Source organism: Tyto alba, unplaced genomic scaffold, assembly GCF_018691265.1.
Source record: "Tyto alba isolate M040663 unplaced genomic scaffold, T.alba_DEE_v4.0 Super-Scaffold_44, whole genome shotgun sequence".
Classification (NCBI taxonomy): Eukaryota; Metazoa; Chordata; class Aves; order Strigiformes; family Tytonidae; genus Tyto; species Tyto alba.
Genome location: NW_024881320.1, coordinates 11,369,516 through 11,390,744, shown reverse-complemented (window position 1 = coordinate 11,390,744; position 21,229 = coordinate 11,369,516). Strand labels below are relative to the sequence as shown.

The 21,229-nt window shown below is 38.9% G+C and overlaps 1 protein-coding gene across 1 annotated transcript in view; it reads right to left on the bottom strand.

The window, feature by feature from the left end:
- The window catches only part of MED15 (mediator complex subunit 15), a 30,901-nt gene that overhangs the window by 8,895 nt on the left and 777 nt on the right, over positions 1 to 21,229 (bottom strand). The window contains exons 2-9 of the mRNA XM_042805268.1: positions 14,982 to 15,069; positions 13,736 to 13,787; positions 13,226 to 13,255; positions 11,785 to 12,000; positions 10,937 to 11,199; positions 9,755 to 10,138; positions 8,473 to 8,562; positions 3,501 to 3,620 (exon numbers count right to left, since the gene is read on the bottom strand). Of these exons, the coding sequence (XP_042661202.1) occupies positions 3,501 to 3,620; positions 8,473 to 8,562; positions 9,755 to 10,138; positions 10,937 to 11,199; positions 11,785 to 12,000; positions 13,226 to 13,255; positions 13,736 to 13,787; positions 14,982 to 15,069 (1,243 nt within the window). The remainder of the gene's footprint in view (positions 1 to 3,500; positions 3,621 to 8,472; positions 8,563 to 9,754; positions 10,139 to 10,936; positions 11,200 to 11,784; positions 12,001 to 13,225; positions 13,256 to 13,735; positions 13,788 to 14,981; positions 15,070 to 21,229) is intronic.

Below are 21,229 nucleotides of genomic sequence, written 5' to 3'. Positions count from 1 at the left end.
TCAACTTTTAAAGAATGATCTTTCCAGCTGACTCCCACTAAAAAGAAGGCTTAAAAAAAAAACAAACAAAAACCACCCCAAAAATACCAATAAACCCAAAAGACAAAAAACCCCTCCCTCTGGAGCTTTAACTCCATTAAATTAATTTAACTCCTCATCTACCCTTCATCTTCAACAGATATAAGGAAATGCAACTATATTTTTTCACTGCAGGATGAGAGTTTCTGTATCTACAAGCATATTCATGAACAGCTATGACAACCCACTGAATGTGAATTTACTCTGTGACTCTTCAGTGACCTGATCATGACACCAAGCCCTAATGCTCTTAAGGCTTGCCCAAAACATATTTAGTCCTGCATGACAAAAGTTTGCACTTAATATCCACTAAATGAAAGGTATTCTTAGTGTTTAGAGCACACCATGCTGGAAGACAAACTTAGCTATGAGGCCTACCTCCAGTTTGCTGAGTCTCAGCCAAGGAACAGCACTCAGTAGATAAGGCTAGTGAGTTTTTCAGAAGCTCCCAGGAGCAAGAGTATACAATATGAAGAAGCTAATGGCAAGGAAAAGGAGACTGCAACAAGGAAGTGATGGGTAATAATGAGGAACAGTAGAAACACTTTAAGTCTAAAGGAAAACCCTAGAAAACATTTCCACTGCTGTACTTACAGTTTCAATGTTAAGCCAGTAAGCACAGCCTTGCCTACTCGGTTGCAAACTGGGTTTAAGGTTCACCATTATGCTCCTTTATGTGACAAAATGGAAACTCTGAAGAGCTTCAGATAAACTCAGATACAGGTTTCCATATTCCCAGTCAGGCCAGTATCCCTTGCTTTATTTAATATTAACTCAGTTTTACTTTTTTTCCTACATTTTCAGTTTGCTGAGGATTTCTGTACAAACAATAAATTGGAAGTTCATACTACTGCAGACTGCAATAAATTTGTAGACACAACATAAAGGTTTGACACTAGAAATACAGACGAATGACTGGTATTAGCACATTAATTATCTAAAGCAAAAGCTAAGTATTAGATCAGTTTACTCATTCAAAATTTCAAGATCAGCAGGTTTTTTTGAGCCAATACAAATATGGTATATGAAATTTCTCATAGCTGCTGACCAGGCTCAAACCACAACACTGTTCAAGAAGTGTCATTAGCACTGATTGTAGTTCATGTTTGGTAACTATTCAGGCACAAAAGTAACTTCAGCTAAAAAAAAAAAAAGTAGTAATTTCTAATTCTCTGGCAATTCAAGAGACCAGGAGATTGTGCAATACAATGCCATATCAGTAAACATATTATTTTGATTGAAATAACCGTTAGAGCAAAAAAATCCCAACCAAACAAAAAAAAAAAACCACTGCAGAATCAGCTGAGCCTTGTGATAAAAAGGACAGACACTGATACCAACATCTGGTCCTCTTGTTGAAAGAGATTCTGCAGTGCAATACCAAGATTCTTTTCTAAAGAGCAAAGACACACTGAACTACCTATCACCAAGTCTAAATGACTTTGGATACTTTAGTCAAGAAGATGACAGACTCTTAAATAAGCAATTAATAACCATATATATGCTACAGCCCTTTATTCCTATTATGAATAGCTGCAAGGGCTCTGATGACAAGGAAGTTATAACATATCCAACAGACAGTATTATTTAAGCATTTTATGAAATTAAGAGGCCTAAATGACAACATTTCTAATTTACCTAGAACTTGAACAGAATGTTTTGGCAGACAGAACTAGAGATTCATGCTGATCCAGAGCTGTCAAGTAGATGACGAATGTCAGACTGGCTTTAAAAATATACTTCCCGCCACCATTAAACCACAACTTGCTCACTCATCCTACCACCTACTTAGGAGCCATCTTCAATTACTGCTCATAAAGAAAATTTTTTTATTCTTCCTCTCTAGTTGTTCAATATTCTATATTTTCACAGTCTTTGGCATGCTACTGAGAACACTCCTTGATGACCTATTCACTTGGTGTCAGAAATCAAAGCTCCTCAATAACCACTGATATGACAGCACTAAAAGATCAGCCTAAGGCACTGAATGTTTAAACTAGAGGTCTTTTGTTACGACTCAAATATTAAATATAAGCTAATCTAATACTTAAATATCTAGGACTCATTGCTAAATGAAGCATTATGAATACTTCATATGGGAGATGACTGTCTCACTGTATACATAAACCACTACAGCAAATAAAGCTCAAAGTAAATTCTCCTTTGACTCAACAGCTACGTCTGGGTTTTATTTCAGGTAATAAACAATGACCTGGATTGAAATGACCATCCATCTTAAACTAGAAACAGAAGTGTTTGCCTAGGTCTGCAGAATCTTTCTGGTCACTGTATCTACCTTAGCAAATTCCTGAGAAGAAAAGGCTGTGCCTACTGAACTTGATGCAGCAGCACTAGGAAGCAGCGTTTCAGACATTCCACAGCCCCATGACAAGCTTGCAAAGGAAACAAAAATCCAAAGAGTGAAGAAACTTTCATTAAACCTGTGAACAAAATGCAGCAGTATTAAGAACTAAAACTGTACCTAGTATTAAATTTGAAAATTAGCAGAGAAGAGTAAGACATGAGGTTCATGAATAACAGACAGAAAAATCCAGCTACACTATTCCACTATCATAATACGATATGTATGTAAACCAACATCAATCACATAGGGCTCAGCAAACTTCTGCAGAGCAGAACAGTGTCTCATTTTGTGACTTACTGGTAAGAATTCAGTTTTATTTCATTCTAGTTCTCCCCATTCCTTCTCCCCCAAAATGACACATTTTGCTTGCAAAACACGAGTGCAAGGTCTTCAGCAGATCTGGACCTGCACCAGGCAGATACAGGACTCTGACCTCATGCACCTTCCAGCAACAGCTGGATAGGTGCTGCCAGCCTGCCTACACAGGCTCTTCTCTGATGCAGGTAACAAGTGGAATCCTTCTAGCAGCTCCTCCTACATAACCGTGAAAGAAAAGAACAGCTCCATTTTTCTTGGTCCCTGATACCATGCCAAGAAACTACTCAAACTGAAATGGAGCCAAGTTGCTTATTAATGAAAGAAGCACCTTTACAGAGCATGAACACGTAAGTAAGGTCCCAGACACAACTCAGCCAGTACACTGCAGTACTGACTTGCAACGCTCTCATTAATGCACACTCCTGGAGCATGGACAAAGACTAAACAGAAACCACAAAGTTCTAATTTGAGACTTGGATCAATTATGAACATGGAAACATTTTAATATCTATGACACTTTAAAAATGCTTTAATTTGATATCCCAAGCTCTCAGAAAACCTACTGTTTAAAATTAAAAAGGATCCACAAAAAACCAAAACAGCCCAATACCCTGAATAACACCAGCAAGTTGTTTGATGAAAAAGTGAACTTCCCCTTGCTTAAAAGCAAGTGCTATACAATCACGTATTGAATGCTTTGCACTATTCCTGACACAATGTGCTTTGACTCAGTAAATACCTGTGGCATTTGCTGTCCGCCCAAAGGAATGGAGCTTGGTGGTGTAGCAGACACAGCGGTGGTAGGCGGGAACCGTGGTCTTATTTGCATCCCACCTCGGGCCATAGGTGCGGTGATCATCTTTGAGGACAGAGGGACAACAGACAAAAGTAATCGCAAAACAAGAAATGCAGTGCACTGGCAGGATGAGAAGCACATGCAACCTCCACGAATTAGGGGGAGGGGGAGCATGAAGGGAAGGTTAGTGAGCTTTTCTCTAAAGGTTAACCTAACATGCTATCTTATAAATCAAACTCCTTTTTATACCCTAGCAATTTTTAGAAAGCATCTAATGAATTCTAGGTATCTTGACAGAGCTGATTCATGGGTCAAGGCTGACTATACTATCCATTTCAATTAAGGGCTTTCCTAAATTTTGCCTGACGTCTTGAATTTCTAGAATTATTGGAAATAGGTACTCTTAAGATTGTTGGCAGGAATGTTCCGTATAAGAAGCTACATAATGCCATAGGTTTCTGATGTGCTTTCCCCCACTGTGGACTCAAAGGATTTAGCGGTATTTGCATACACCACCCTGCATTATAAAAGAATTTAGCAGACAGTTCAACAGCAACTGCCAGTAGGAATTCACCACAGTGAGCAAAATTTCAGACCAACCTAACCTATGACAGTATAACAATGCCAGAGACAACAAAAAGGACTTCTGGGTTTGAAAAAGCCATTTCCTTCCTTTTATAACCCATAGAATAAGTTAAATATACCCTTGTAATTTCCATCACTTTGAAAAATACCCACCCCTCTATTACTGAACTGTGCTAGAATATTCTGAGTCCACAATCTGCCTCTAGCTTATTCTCCAGTCATATATACTGAGCATGCCCTACAGTACAAACACTTAGGACAAACGATGAAGGTTAGCATTAGAATTTGTATTTTAAAATAGTCTATGCTACTCTACAGTGTCTAGAAGTGCCTTTCAGACAAATTTAATCAGATATATCTGTATAGCCACCTAACTTAATATTTGATATCACACTAGATATGTTAAATATTTACAGCAAATACAGCACATTTTTTTAGGTAGTATTTGGGTAACTTTGGCAGATTCCTTTATCAGTAAAAGAGCTTGTTTGGTACTTCAAAGATTTACTGTAAAGTTCTCTGGGATATTTTTTTTTCCAGCATATATATTATCAAGAAACCTATACAGGCCCTAACTAACCTATGAGTTAGTGAAGTCTCAGTAAATGGTTTGGGGCATTCTTGCTTAGTGTTCTATGTAAATGGACTGAAGCAGCCAGCAACATGTCTCTAGAGAGTCAGAGAATGCATGTGCTTACAACTGTTAAAAATAAATAAAATTAAATACAACATAGCAAAAGTGAAAAAGGAAAGCAATAACAGATAAAGGAAATAGAGTCAAATTCAGCACAGCTGTTAGTTCACAACATCAGAGCAATGCAGTCTCTTTCCATCCAGGCAAAGAGGGATGGTCAGAGACAGGATTTCAAAGGGGAAACAAATGAAAGTGCTTCAGACATCACACACACATGCACATGTACACACACAGCATGCAACAGCCACCACAAGCAAACACAACAACCCAGCACTGGCACAAAGCACAGGTGGATGCTACAAAGTGCAGTGAAGAGCTACAGTATCAACATGAGAGCTGGTGAAGCAACACAACCCTAACAAAAAAAAAAAAAAAAAAAAAAGGAAAATGCTAGGGGGAAAAAGAAAAAAAGAAAAAAAACAAAACACCATATCCTTCCAGGCACAATCACCCCATCTTAGACCCTCGTGAATGCACATGGATCTCTGGAGCGTGTGAAATCCCAGGGATGTTATGGTGACCCACATGTCCCATCTTGGTCCTGTTTTTCATGCCACACCACCAAAGTGTGAAGATTTAGATTACTTCCTTCAAGGTCAAAGAAATTAGAAGCACATTCACAGTTTAAGTGTCTGGCAAACCACTGAACACCTGCATGACAAACTCTGATTCAAAGGCTTTCAAGTGTTTGATGTATTGTGGTTGGTCAAATGTGTATGCATATGCAATTTTGGGGTTTATTTTTTGTTTTTTTTGAAATATGTGTTTTGAAAAGGAAGTGTATATATAAAATGACACCAATTCCACTCTCTTAACAAAAGTAATCTATTTTTCCCAATCTTCAGCTGATTTACATTTATGAAACCTGTGACCCTTTGACAAAGGAGTCAGGAAAGGGAGTTCCAAAGATTGCATGTTTTATGCAAATCAATCTATCCACGAAGTTGTTCTTGTTGGTCTAAAAGCAGAAGAAAACCAGAAGTGTTCAAGTACTTTTGAAAAAGATTTAAACTGAAGGCAAATCCTCCTCCACAAGTAAAAGTGATTTATATCAATTTATGGAATTGAGAATTTTAGCCCACAAAAACAGAGAGCAAGCAGAGGAAGAGAGTCTCTCTCCACTGTAAGACACAAACCCCATTATTTAATAAAAATGAAGTGGAATATAACAATATGAATCCTGAACCTGTAATTTTCTTTCATCTAAAATACAAAGATTCAGAATTCCATAAATATGCAGTTTCTGGTGAGCATATGAAAGTACTGTGCCACTGTCACTCCACTAAAGGCAGCTCTGATTTTCAGAGCAACAACCAATTTGCACTCTGCGCCCCTGAAGGAGTTACACCAGAGCAGCGATTTAAACCTTATTAATACTTAACTCCAGCTGATTACAGATTTTGTCTCAGTGCTGCAAGCACTTGTGTAGCACACTGTGGTCAGTAGGACACTACTTTGATTATTTACCAGCTTCACCTGTGAGTTACATGCTCACAAGGACTAGACACCCAAGCAGGGTAACAGTGACCTACATGGCATTTTTATGACTTCAGAGAACTTCAGAACTCACATGGATCCATGTTTAAACCTGGGATTGCTTTTACTTTTATGTAGGAAGGATGAACAGAAGCTTTACAGAAAAGGAAACACACAGCCTTATCAACCAAAATTCCCAGTTTGAAAGCCCACAGAGACGAAGTTTAAATGTAACAAGCAGAGATTAGGATAGGATTGGTTTATAACAAAAGCTTCCCTGAACCAAATGAAGAAGTCAAGGTAGATTTATTAAAAATGCTGGTGCTAGTGAAAAATGTACTAAGCACAAACCAAATCTACTCTTCTTATAAAGAAAATCCATATACACTCTCAACACCAAAGCTGTGTTGTAATATTGTACACAGCCACAATCTTAAAACTAAGTATTATATACAGAAAATATTTACACAAGTACAAGAAACCCCTTTAATTATTGGACTTCAGAGTTAAGTGAATTTTAGTAGACTCATACTGCAATGGCATGAACATAAATGGAGTAAAGCCTGTATGGGAATTTTCTAAACCCCATCTGTGATAGATATTCAACAATCCCTGGGTTTACTACACATCTGAATAAAGCTGCAATACAAAACCCGCTGTCAACCATCTTATCACCCGAAACTTTTCAAATGCACTGTGCTGTTAAGCCACTGGCATATGAATTCACTAAAGAGGGCAAGAATTAAGTTGACTCCACATGTGCACAATCCAGCTGCTTAGGAGTTGAAAAGAGCACCATTACATTAGTAAAAAGAAAAAAAGTCAGAGTCTCCTTCCAGTCAGCCTAAGTCCCTGCAGCTCCCATCTGGAAATTATTTAAGAAACAAACTGAGGTATTAATTCACATTTCAACTGTAGAAAGAGAATTCTGCATTGCTGCCAGTACTGTACCACCAGTACTTACCACTGCTCAGCTTTTACATCCTGTGTTATGTTGACACAAGCAAAAGGACCAATACAGAAAGAGCACATAGCCACTGATGAGGAGGCTACGTGAGAGTTATGATGTTACAAGACACTATTCTTGATACAAGTCCAGGAGATGTTATGTTGAAGAACCAACTGTTATCACAGTCCATGTAAAAAGCTTCCAAATGTCTTACTGAATCTGTAGTATTACTTGTAAGCTGAAGGGAAAATGGTGCATGCAGACATGGAACATCTGGGCATTTATGAAGAGTTCTGCCATTAATCGTAGTCAACTCCGTTTCATCTGTCTGCCTCAGTCTCTTCATCTACAAAGTGGTGATAATTGTACTTACCCATGTCTGTAAAATGCCTCAATATGAAACACTACAGAGGTAAGCCATGAAAGACTATTTCATATTCTTTTGGAAAATGGGATGAGAGGTTCAGCTCAAGCCATTAACAGTTTTTCTCCCCCATGTCTCCTTTGTACTAAACACACATCAAGGAACAATCACTGGGGCTACAAGTGTATTGCAGGATAAGAAAACTGCGTTAGACAATAAGCTTTCACCCAGCACTTTTTTTTTTTTAAATGTAACTCTGCACTTGTGACACATGCCATTTTTTCTTCACAATTCACATCCAGAACAAGAGCAATCTATATCTACTGCCCATTTCACTCAGAAAAAGAATGAAAGATGAAAGGGGAATGAAGAGAGATTTCATTGTCTATGCTATTTTTTTACAGTCAATACATGAGGATGGAAAGTAAATCACATGTGAGTAAAGATAGCAGGCAAAGATTCACAGTACAGAAACCAGTTTACACAACAAAGCAGTCACCTAAGAAAGTTCAACAAAAGAAGAGGTGATACACTCCAGGTACCAATAGTCAGACTTCTAGTGTGTGACCACAGTAGGTCAACTTATTGATGTGCATTCTTGTGTCAGTACAGGCAACAATCTTACCTACTTGGAAAAGAGAACATGCACGGAGAGGTTGTCAACGAAATCCTGCCTCTGACTCCAAGCAAAGGAGAAACAGCGTAAAAGCCCATATCCCCTTTATAGCAGGAACGATCAATGTCAGACCCCTCATCAGAAAGCCACCAGAAACCCATCTCCATGCTCGTCTCTAGCATGCACTTGCTACAGACCTGTAACTAGTGATACTGGCTCCTGGGCCCTTACCTGCCCTGAAGCTCCCATCTGAGCAGCTTGGGCCTGAGCCGCTTGCACCGCTGCTGCTGCCTGCTGCTGCTGGACCAGCTGAGCTCTTACCTTGAGTATGGAAAGACAGAACTAGGTAAACATACATATCTGATTGGGGTATGACACTTCTGTTTCAACTATATTTAATGTACTCATAAAAAAGGGTGTGAAGACAAGATCAGCCTCCATACATACTCTAGAGTTTTTGAGGCTTCTTTATGAAACAAAGTCCCCATGTTTCTACCATTTAGAACAGTCTTCCCATAGACTGTGCACCCAAGATTTGATTTCTTCTTGCAACTTCATCCCTGCACTATCAGGTCTTCCTGTGACAACACTAGATACTTTGCTTTTCTGGCAAGCATAGCGAACCACATGTATGTTAATTCCCCTCAAGCACACTGTATTATGCATCTACCAATGACCATCATTTCAGATATTTATACATTGATTACAACTATCAGTGTGATGTACGTGATACCTAACTACTCCTAGCTTAGCTAATAGGAACACAAAGTGGGTGTATCAACTTGTCCATGTGGGGTCAATAATTTCTCAAGTGTGGCTGACACTCCACTCCTCCTCAGCAAGTCTTGGGATTACACCTGAGCTTTTGCCCAATGGCACATATGGAGCCCAGAAAAAAAAAAAAAGACTGTAATGCAACAGTTCAAAAAGCTGCACCATTAAGAGGATGACTCAGCAAGAAGTTCAACAGAGTAGAACTATTGTCTTGCCTACGTTATCTTCAAAGCAGGAACTATAGGTATCTTTAAACTTTGACCAAAACCTCTAACCATGGCAGCAGAAGCAAAGCCAGCATGCTAAACAGCCAACACTGGCTTCAGTCACATGCACTAAGTCCTTCAGAGTACCTGCTCATGTTCTAGAACTGCAAACATCACAGAGGTAATTTTTAACTAGAGGGGGTTTTTTGGTTTGGTTTTTTTTTGTTTGTTTGTTTTGTTTTTTAACTTGTCCATTCAAGAGTAAGAGAATAAATTATTTTTAAATATTTCCTGCATAAATGGTTTGCACAGATTTCCAGAAGTCCTACTCTTAGACACAAAACTGTTCTTTACTGGCAGGCCCAGACATAAACCTTTAAACTCTCCATACTCATAACATGCTGACTACAGATCTCTTAGTAAGCTGTGTTTTTTCCTACTTGATTATTAACAAAAAAAAAAAAATCAAAGAATTTTTTTTTTTCTCTAGATGATCATAATGAACCAACAACCAGTTGGTCACTAGCCCTTACCTGCATGGCTTTTAATTGCTGTGGCGTAAGAGTAACAGGCATAACCTGACTAGGAATTTGTCCTGAGATTGCCTGTGGCTGAGATACCATGGGCTGGGGTTGAGGCTGGGATTGTGGTGGAAGCTGAGACTGTTGTGCCTGAGCAACCTGTTGTTGTTGTTGTTGCTGCTGCTGCTGCTGCTGCTGCTGCTGCTGCATCTGTTGCATCTGTTGTTGCATTACTTGTTGAGGTGGCTGCTGCTGTATCTGTTGTTGTGGTATTTGTTGCTGCTGTTGCTGCTGCTGCTGTTGCTGCTGCTGTTGTGCCTGCATAGCCTGTGCTGCCTGCAGCTGCTGCATTTGGGCAATTCGCTGTAGTTGCTGCTGCTGCTGCTGCTGCTGCATCTGAAAAGTAGGAAAGGCCAGGATATTAAAGCTTCCAGCAATGCAATAGCAGCCTTATTTATATAGCATAAACCAAGAACAAACAATCCTAATATATCAGGCTGAGATTTTAGGTCCAAAGGGAAAGCCTAACCGTTTTATACACTCACTTTTCATGTATCTCAACTCTACATAGTACACAACCTATGGTTTCAATATTACAAGCTTGTCTCACTACTAAAATAGTTTTCAAAAGCAAAGATGAAGTCCATCAGCTTCTCCTCTACAAATGAGCTCTGAAGCACTTCAAATGTAACCAGCCTCCATAAGCACCACTGTTTACCAGAAACTGCATGGGAACATGACAGCTGAAGTTTCCTCTTCTGCTTTTGTGTCTAAGGATGATGGATATATATGACTTGCTTGGCACACATTTTTTAAAGTGGCAATATGTAATTCACACAATGACAAAACAGCCACTATTTCTAGAGTAATGCAAGTGCTTCTAGTTCTTTCCCACATCTCTGTTCTTGTCAGAATGAAAGATTATCCTGATGTTTATAAAAAGAAAGAGACAACGGTTTTTATTCTCTCTTGCTATGACAGAAGAAAACAACCAAATGACTCTTAAACCTTTCCTCTGGGTTGTAATCTATTGCTGCCAATTAACTTGCTAGTCTAAACTGAAGTACTACCCTAAAGTGGAAATGTGTTAACAACAGGCAGAGCCGATATTCACTACTTCCATGTAAGCCAAGCCTCACTTGATGAGTAACGGCACACATCACCTCAATTGCTATTGTAAATGTTTGTCATTACCTGCTGTTGGTTTTGCTGCTGCTGCATCTGCAGTTTCAGCATGTGCTGTTGCTGCTGCTGGACAGCTTGCAACTGCTGTTGTTGCTGTTGCTGCTGCTGGGCTGCTGCAGCTGCAGCTGCCTGCTGCTGCTGGACCTGAAACTGTTGTTGCATTGCTGACTGCTGGGCCTGGAATTGCTGCTGCTGCAAAGCCACCTGCTGCTGCTGGAATTGCTGCTGCTGCTGCTGTTGCTGCTGAGCTATCTGCTGAAGCTGAAGCTGGGCTAAAAAGAAGGTAGACTGTACTTAAAACATGAGATCCAAACAGTGGAGGAAACAATTATCCAGTATAACTCATAATAATTGAAGATAATCCCTATAGTACATTAATGTTCTTTGTTAGCAGCAAATACTTTTGCTTTCTCAGATGGATGAGGCACATTAGCAGGACATGTCATTAATTCTACCAGTTACCACCAACCTCTAATTCTCACTGCCTCTATTGAATCAGCAACCTAGGTAAAGAACGTAAAAACGTGCAGGAGGAAATATGCACGGAGGTCATCAGCAGGAAGCACCGTGCCCATAGAAAACTTTGGTGAGCTCTACAAAAAAAACGCTCTGAAGTTGTCATCTTGTAGGACAAAAGCAGCATTTGCTCATACAACAGTTACACTGTTCCTCACTACCCTAAGGAAGACATTTATCCCATTAGGTAGCAGTATTTTAAGTCAATTCTTCCTGCAGTTCACTTGGCTGATTTAGCCAGAAGTATGAAATCTCTTCAGCACCCTTTCCCTGTGGAAAAGAGTTACGTACTGAAAAGCTGATCTAACAATTTCAGTGGTTGAAGCAAACGGAACACTTACTCTGCTGAGTAGCTGTAGAGACACCAGGCATACCATGAGGAGCCATTCCTGAGGTTCCAGGAGGCTGTTGCTGCCCTGGGAGACTCATCTGTTGTCCCATTGGACCAAGGCCACTCATGCCACTCATTGGTGCTCCTTGAGCTCGGGAAGCCATGCCCATTCCAGGCGCCCCTGCTGGAGGACCCCCAGTTAGATTCTGCAGGGCATTCATCGGATCTAGAAAGAAAAGAGTTACCAATATGCAACCAGCCATGTAATTGCCTCCCCAAAATCCTCTGTTCTCCATCATCCACTCTCTGGATCTGTAGGATTCAGACCATGACTAGATCCAATACTCTGAGAATCTAACATTCACTGCCCTGTCTGTGAGGCAAGAGGCTTCTGGCATGTATTTGACTCTCTGTAAATAGAGTGGAGATTATTTGAAGTGCTTCAGCTTTGCAAAGAGATCTGTTCCAAACAGATTCTAAATACGTTAGAAAAAAAACTCATTAGCCACCGCTAAATTTTTATGAAAGTCAAAACAGGCTGCCAATTAAGTGCTGTGAGGACATCTAGCTTGTAACCTCAAAAACCAAGAAGAGAGTACCACTAGGGATCCTATTAGCCTCTGCCTCCTGAGGTAAACACAGGAAAGCAGTGCTCAGACCAAAGGAAGCACTTTCCTATACAGTTCTCCCCATAACACCTTGTTTATTATGCAGTGGATAAATTCAGTGTCTTTCATTACAATTGTCATAATCTGAATTCTGAGCACACAGAAAAGAGAAGTCAAAGAGGGAACGGCAATTCAATAGCGCAAAACACAACATGGGGTACAGAAGCAATATTAATCAGGTACAGAACATAACACCTCCTTTTTCTTAATACTTATAAAATAATGTCCAAATATCTAGACTGAATGTTAATCAATCACAGACACTACATATTTAGCCTACAGGTGGACAAAAATAGAGGATCATACTATGTTCTTAACATAAACTGCTGTAAGAATTAGCACAAAGGCAGAAGGCATGATCAGATCTAGCCTCAGTTAAATGGCAGTGTGTACACCCCACAAACACAATGTTCGCCTCTGATGCAACACACTGAGGAACCCAAAGCTGTTAACAGAGAAACCTGAGTGGCTCAGTAGCAGATTATTTTAAATCACTCTTGTTCTTTCAAGAATCTTAGTGTTGTGAGCTAACAAAAGTACAAACAGGGAAACAAACAAGTCTCCTGTATTGAATCCAAAATACTGTCCAAGCCTGTCACATTTACCACTGAACAACTCCAAGACTATCACAATACTTATCTGTTCCTTCAGCATTTAATATTTCAGCTAGAGAATACACAGCTTTCCTAATCTTAGTATACCACAGCCCTTATTTCCAAGTTGTTCTATTTAGAAAGGGGACGGGGGAAGGGAAAAAAAGGAGGGGAGAGAAAGAGCTCTTACCACTGACTGACGCTTGAGATTTCTTATTGTCTGCAAAGAAAGAACAATTCATTGCCTTTATTAATCTTGTCACACATAAATTTGGTCTTTCAGATATACTCTCTACAAGAAATATATTCAGATAATAATTTTAAAATTAAAAAAAAAAATAATTGTCTACTGTAATTTTAGCAAAATATATTAACCTAAACCAATCTGGTAACAAGAATACTACATACACAACAGAAAGAAAGCAAAAATACAGGAAAAATTTAGTAAGATGGAAAAAAATGCAAGCTCAAATAAAAAAAAGACTTTTCAATTACCTATGCATGTGTAAAAGAATCAGTATTTAGAAGTTAAGCATCTGTATTACAGGAATATTTTAAGGCAACTTGTAAAGAGTCACATGCAGAACCACACATACAAACCCTAAAATTTACTCTTTTGGGGGGGGGGGGGCAGGGGGAAGGGGAGGATGGGATGAGCAATCCCATTATTGAGGAAAAAAACCCCAAACCAATTACTTACGAATATCTCGAAAATGAATAATAAGTCTGGCCACAAGAGAAAGATATTCCTCCTAAAGGTGAAAAATAAGTATTTTAGCATAGGAAACAAAAACGTTTCAACCATAATCTTCTGGTTCTTCAGTATTCTTCCTCAACATAACAGATTTTACTTTACAATCTCGGTGGGCTCTTCAGAGCAGTTAGCCTGCAAGGAACAGTCTTTTCATTAACTAAGAATATTTTTACTAGCAGGTCATTGTGGTTGATCGTATAAGAAGGCCAAGAAAACACAAAATTCACTGGAAAGAACCTCAATGACAGTCACAATAGTAGATTCACAACATGTGAATTTAATTATAAGCCAATAAATCCATTTTCCACTTCTTATCCACTCAAATTCCTTTTTCTTAAGGATTGAACCTGCTTACTTGGTACAATGGCTTATTCCTCGAACTATGTCACATTCTTACAAGAATTTTTAAGTTAATTAGTATTACAAATACAAATAAGTTAACAACTTTAAAAACTAACAATTGATAGGAGTGTCAGAAGTGAAAAGACAAATATTATTTGCAGCTTTTTACTAGTGTGTTTCATAACACGTATGAGAAACTGCGCAGGGCTAAGGTAGCTTTCCTGCCCTTGAAAGTACCAACTCACCAGTGAAGATGCCATCAGCAGGCATAAATTTGTGAAATAAGCATTATAAAATTTGTCACTGAGACACATTCTCTCTCAAACATTGCTTGTTTGGAGACAGCAACAGTAATCAATTTCTCATAAATAGCTCCAGGAAAGAAGTTTTCATTTTGGTAGAGTCTAATATTGCACATAACCAGACTTGAAGAGAGACCACAGCACTTCCCTTGGTTTTACTCCTGACACAGCCTTTTCATTGATATTTTAGTCTCTCCTGACCGCCAAACTGGTCATACCGAACGGTGCGACACCGTAGATAAAAGAAATTGTATTCAATTCACTACACACAAGTCTTCAGATAAGAATTAAGTACAGTCCCATATATGTATTAAATACTGCAGTATCAGAAAAGCTGTCTTGGACCGAAATCCAGTTTGATGTATATACTGGATGCAAAACACCTCACTTCCCCTCAGGGTAAAAGAAGCACATATAAACCAAAAATCCTGCATAACTGTGCTCTAAGCAGAGACAATTAACTAAGTGCATTGGGTTTTCTATTTCTGCGGATTGTTCCAAACTTCCATTGACACTCCATTAACTTCTGGAAACACAAGATTCTTTACCCTTGTCTTGGCCTTCATAAATACATGACTCTCCATATCTTTGCTGGATTTATTATGGGCAACACCAGCCTTCCTCATAGCATCATCACTGAAAAAAAAGAAGAAAAAACAAGGCTAGGTATTAATGGAGCACATCAGAAAATGCTTTCTCTAGTTAGGAAGGTCTGTAAGACAGCTTTTTAACTCTCATTTATAGATTAAAAACAAAACAGACAAAAAAAACCCCAAAACAAACGCACCACATATTACTTAACATTACCATCTTTTAAAATGTCTTCAAATAATGGAGAAAAAAGCCAACTAATTTCTAAAAGGCAACACAAACATTCTTTGCAGAAACTCAACAACTGCCAAGCAAGTCATTATTTTACCACCTGATGTATTATTCTGACAAAATACCAGGACCTGTTCATTTGAGGAAAACTGAATGACAGGATTAATGTAATCCATGTTTAGCAAACAGTGGGCTTGAGCCTGCCTAGCATCAGGCATTTCAAAAAGAATTCTCTAAACATAAGGTGCAAGAATGAAAATAAATTTAATAAAGACTGCCTAAAGGCATACAGGTTTAACCAATGAATGAGAATAACGAGTGGGCACATTGATCAGGAGCAGAGAAGAGCAGAGGTGCATCAATGTGCAGGGAAGGGAGGGAACAATTAACATGAAAGCAGGAGGTAAAGCAGTAAAATGAAAAGAAGGCCCTGTTGACAGCAAGTTGAGGGGAAGAAAAAGAACAGGTTTTGTAATAAAAAGCTTTCAATTCCCTTACTTTTCTTTCCCATTTACCAGCCAGAATCATAGGGACTTGCTGTCCTTTCTCCATCACATCTCTAGTAAATGGGATCTACATCTGCCCTCTGAACGAGATATTGAATGTGCAAGGTGAAAAGGAAAAAAAAAAAAAAAACAAAACAAAAACAAAACCAAAAACAACCAAACAAAAAAACCGCACACAAACCCGCAGAAAACCACACACTGCTAAGGACATGGACGGGAAAAAAGGGGCATTCTCAGTACATCAAAAAGTAGCAAGCAATTCAACTGTGAAACATGCAAATGAGATAAAGACATACTAAACCAAGATGTTCAGTCAGGTGAACAGCCCTATTCAGACCTTCCAGGCATTCTCATTCTTGGAAACACTTCACTGCAAAACCTGTTCTGTTTTAAAGCAGCCCAGCAGCTACAGTCTAAATTCCACAAACAAGTTACCAGGAAATACTTTCACCTTGTAATTAACATCTCAAACTTACTTCTCTATAGCTGCTGTTGCATAAACACCTACCCTACACTAAATGTTTGTCAGGGCGGTGATCCCTGAAATGTTCCAGCCAGTCTGAAGGGGGAACCATAGTTTTCTTCCCCCTGAATTTCTACCACCTCCCATGCAGCAGGAATGGTGCTTGCATGAGCAGTAAGCTGGTTCCGCTTCCTGAACTCACTCAATAATGCAGTCACAGAATTGAGAAGAGCAGATGCTATAGCGTTAAAAGCAGGAGCTTAGGTTGCCACAGCTCACACCCTTACCTTGTAAACTGATGGCCTAGCAGCATACAGCTAATCTGCTGTAGTCTGCAAAGTAGAAGACAGTAGAACATAGGTACCTGCTGTATGGTGCTCTCATGGTAGCTTGTTCATGCGGTCTGGCAGACACTAAAAAAACCACTGTTTATACATGAAGGTTACTTAAATTGAAGTGGAATCCAAACATAATGCAGAATAACTGTTCCTCCATATGCAAACCAGCCTTAAAGTGAGCTGCTTATAAAGGAGCTCTGCTGCAGAGGAAGAAGCTATATCCAATTCTTTATTGAGACCTCCCTTTTTTAATGCTTTCGCTTTCAGAAAGGCTGCCTCTAAATCCATGCTACCCTCTGAAATCTCCTTAACCTCACAGTCCCATAGTACATTGACAACGCCTCTCATTTTGAGAGCACCAAGAACTGAGCTGGCAGAAAGACAAGAAAAAGATTATACAGAGGCAAGTAAAGGAAGTAACATGCAGGTAGTACTAAGTGGCTGTGATACAGTCAGTGATCAATGTGGTACCAGGAACTTGAAAAAAAAATCCACAGCAAAAGTTACCTACTTTTATATGTACCTACCATTTCCTTTTGATGTTACAGAACATGAAAGACATTTTATAATGACTACATCTGCATTACCAATGACACTCCAAGTGCTCCATGTCATATGTTAGCATTCCAATAAAAGTTTACACTAGGAGGAAGAAAAAAACCCTACAACTTGTTATTTGTTCACATTCATCTGCAATCAACATAAAAATATTTACATTAAAAGACTGGGAAAGTCACTAAAAAAACCCCATAGCTTTAGCATAGAGATAAGGATACCAAGTAATATATCATATCCTTGCAGAACACCAAATCCTAAACTCTGAAGACTAGATAGTACTAACCAATTCAACTTTCATCTGCCTCCTAATCACTTATTAAATGCATCATAAAATGCACACTAAGACTCTGCCCTTTTCATTTCATGCAGAATACTCAAAGTTGTGGTTTCACAAAATGAAGCATTCAACACGAACACCAGCTGCAGGAATTCCCCCTCCATTTCCATGAAGCTTGTTTCCAGCCCAACAACATGCAACCTCTCACTCAGGCCAGCTGGTCTACTTGAAAAATGTTGCAAGACACGTTCTCCTTCAAACCATACCAGCTCCCCCATCCAGTTCACCCCATGACTGCATGAATCAGCTGTTCCAATGAAATAAGGGCAATGAGTTCCAGGGCCAACACCACATTAAACCATGTAACATCACCAAATACTCCTTCATAAAATAGACTATTTGGTAACTATAACACTCAGTTCAACAAACCTTTCTTGCTTAAAAAACAACAGGGGAAAAAAAGAAGTCATGCTAGTAAGCCATTAACCACATTTATCCACATCACAAGGTTTCAAAACCTCCAAGTAAACATCATAGAATACATTAAACTTTCATCACTTGTTCGTGCACGTGGCGCTGTCCCACACATTTCTGCTAGTTACAGATCGGACATAACAAACTGCATCAATCGCAGCCCTCACTGCAGGAATGACACTACAGACCAGCCAGAGACCCCAAACCAGAATCACCCATAGTACTTTACTGACACTCGCTGAGCAGAACGTGTAAAGGCCTGAAGTACCTCAGTCAGGAACACAGCCGTCAGCTATAGAGGGGTAAGTAAAGGACCATCCTGCCTCCCTAAGGCTTTGTTCTAGCATTACCCATCTTTCCAGTTCTGCAGTAATGGAAAAAACCCCTTCCCACCACACACAGAATCACCCCTTCACAGCTTCGCAAGCACATCCTCCAGCAGCAGTGATATCCTCCAACAGAGATGACCAGTAGGAAGCCGCCCCTTTCAAGTTATGCCAGTACAACCGTCTGTGTGGCTGTGACATCAGCAGTACTGAAGAACGACCAAGGTTAAAAATAACAACTTTTCCTGAGTTATTTTTAACTTAGGGAAACTTCCCTATCAGGTTCACTGCATGGCAACCGAAACACCTGGAATGAAGAGGTATTGCCAAGGCAATAGCTTCTTCAGTTCACAGTTGTGTCAAAGTAAGCATTTATAAAACTAATCTCTCATTTTCTACAGTCCCAGAAGGGAGAAACATTTGCCTTCTTGGCCTTTTTTGCCTGAATTCTCATCAGACAACCTAGGCTGGAATATAAAATTAAGGCACCTTTATGAACTGGTTTTGTGAAGTGTTTCATAGATAGCAGTAATGCAGATGATATTCCTTTTTTTTTTCCACTCCCTCACTCAAAAAACTTTAGCTGATCCTTCTTGCTTGCTCCTGTCTCCACCTCTACCTCCTTTCACATGCTCCCCACATTCCCATCCTTATTTGTGTCCATGCATGCTCGTTCTGCTCATCTAGCTGAACCATTAGCTAAATCTTATTCAATCTAAAGCAAGAACACACATATCAAAACTTCAAGCAAAAAGCTGAACACAAAATGAATGGACTATCACACAACTTGTTACATCCCTTTTCTACGCTCAGTATGATTCCCTTCTAACACAGCCTAGAAGTAGCTTGGGGCAGCAATTGTACTCAACTACTTACTGAGTTTATCACCACACACCCCAGTTCAGATTTATCCTTCAGGCAATACCAACATTTAAAAACATATTAAGGTCAGGCCTTTAGATAGGAGACTCCCAAGGCACCACTATGTGACTGCTCCCTGTAAGGACCAGAACAAAGGGGTGCCTTACAAGCAGATATTTACACTCCCCACATCACCGCTGTCTCCTGGAACAACCCGGGAGAAGCCAAAGCTGCTCCTTGGCCTCAGTCATCTGAGCTCAGGCTTTCCTGGATCTTGTAACAGTACGAAAGTCCTGCTTGGTACTGCAGTCATACAAGAACCTAATACTGAAGGGGCCTTCTTAGGTCATCAAATGCAGTATTCTCTCAAATTAAGATAACCAAATCATACAAATTGACCACTGACACATTCACTAGGATGCCTATTCCATACAGCATCCCTGAAATGTTCACCCACATAATGTGACTCTTTAAAAAACAAAAAAACAAAAAAAAAACAAAACCAAACACACCACCCCCCTCAAAACTTAAATTCAGTGTTGTAAAGGAAACCCAAGTGTAAAATAGCAACAAAGGAAGGTTTCTAGATCCAGAAGCTATAACAAGGTACTCAAAATGAGTTATATGAATGGTTCCATACATATAAGTTAACTTTTTTAAGACCAAGTGTTAATATTTGTCAAGACAAATAAATACCCCTTGTTATTTGCAGGATGAACTGGAAAATATACATGCATATAAGACAGTCTATTTTCGTAACTGTTAGGAACAACCTTCCCACAAATTAAGAAAACTTTCAGATGATTCACCAGATATTTATTTTAATTACCTCCCTCTTCCACCTACTACATAAGCCTCACTAATGGCAAAACTAGAAGCTTATGGAAAGAAACAGTAACTTATTGCATAAAGAGCTCAAGTTTTTTTGGCCAATATAGAATCATAGAACAATTTAGGTTTGAAGAGACCATAAAGATCATCTAGCTTCAACCCCCCTGTCATGGGCAGGGAATATAATGCTTCTATTTCTCATTCAAACCTGTCTATTATAAACTCTACTTCTGCCTATCTTCACTTTATTCCATGTACCAACATGAAACCAAGTCGTTTTCAGATATCCAGCACGTATTAATCACTTTAAAAAAAAAAAAAAGTCTGCTGCAATCATTTACACATATCCCAATATAATGTTTGTTTGCTTTTTAAACAAAGTAGTGAATACAGACATATGATGTACACTATAAAAGTGGATGGAGTGCAAGGAAGAAACATCAGACACTCTTAAAAAAAGAAAAGAGAATGACTGTGTGATACATCTATTAAAAAAAAGCACACAGATCATATACAGACATCTGCACACATACATAAAACAATAAACTGAGGACATTTTATTTCTACTTCTTCACAACAATAATTAAAAGTTTAAGATTACTGTCATCCCTTCATATGGCATTAAACTTAAACATTTTATTGGTCAGTAGTAGCAATTTTTTTTATCTCTTACTGTATGCATCCATTAAAACATTTATCAGCATTGTTTACTGCTGAGAGAAAAAACAGTTACAGTTTGCAGGGCAAACATAAAAACAGTTTATTGTGCTAAGGTTTGTATCTGCTTACTCATATTTATTTCCTCAAAGTTACACAGCATTCAAGAGCACTTTTGTTTGCTTGTTTTGATTAAGCAGTAGAAAAGGAAAAGAAAAAGCAGGGGATTAATCTAACAAGATTAATGACTTTGCAGAAAATTTAGAAAGTAAAACATCAGTTCTGAGCACCATGAAAGTTTGCACAGCTTTGATGGACACATGTTATTCTATTTCTTTAATACCATAACAGTTTAATTCTGAAATGGCACCTTAAGTAAAGCCGACAGCTAGACAGTAAAACCACACGCAGTCAAACAGCATACTATTTACATATCATAGACCATGTTTTTAGATATTGATTCCTATAAGCAAGGAGGCAAGATCAAGCTTCTAAGCTTTTAAAGCATACATAAATAGGGATTCCAACATTACATTCAAAGCATTGAGCAGTGCTTTCACTTCTGTAATAACCACCTTTTGTAGGGTAAAAGAGCCTTCCAAAAAATAGAGAAAGCATGCAGAGCAACAAAGTAATTCAAACAAAGTGATTGTTTCACAAAGGAGAGCTGAAAAGGCAACAAG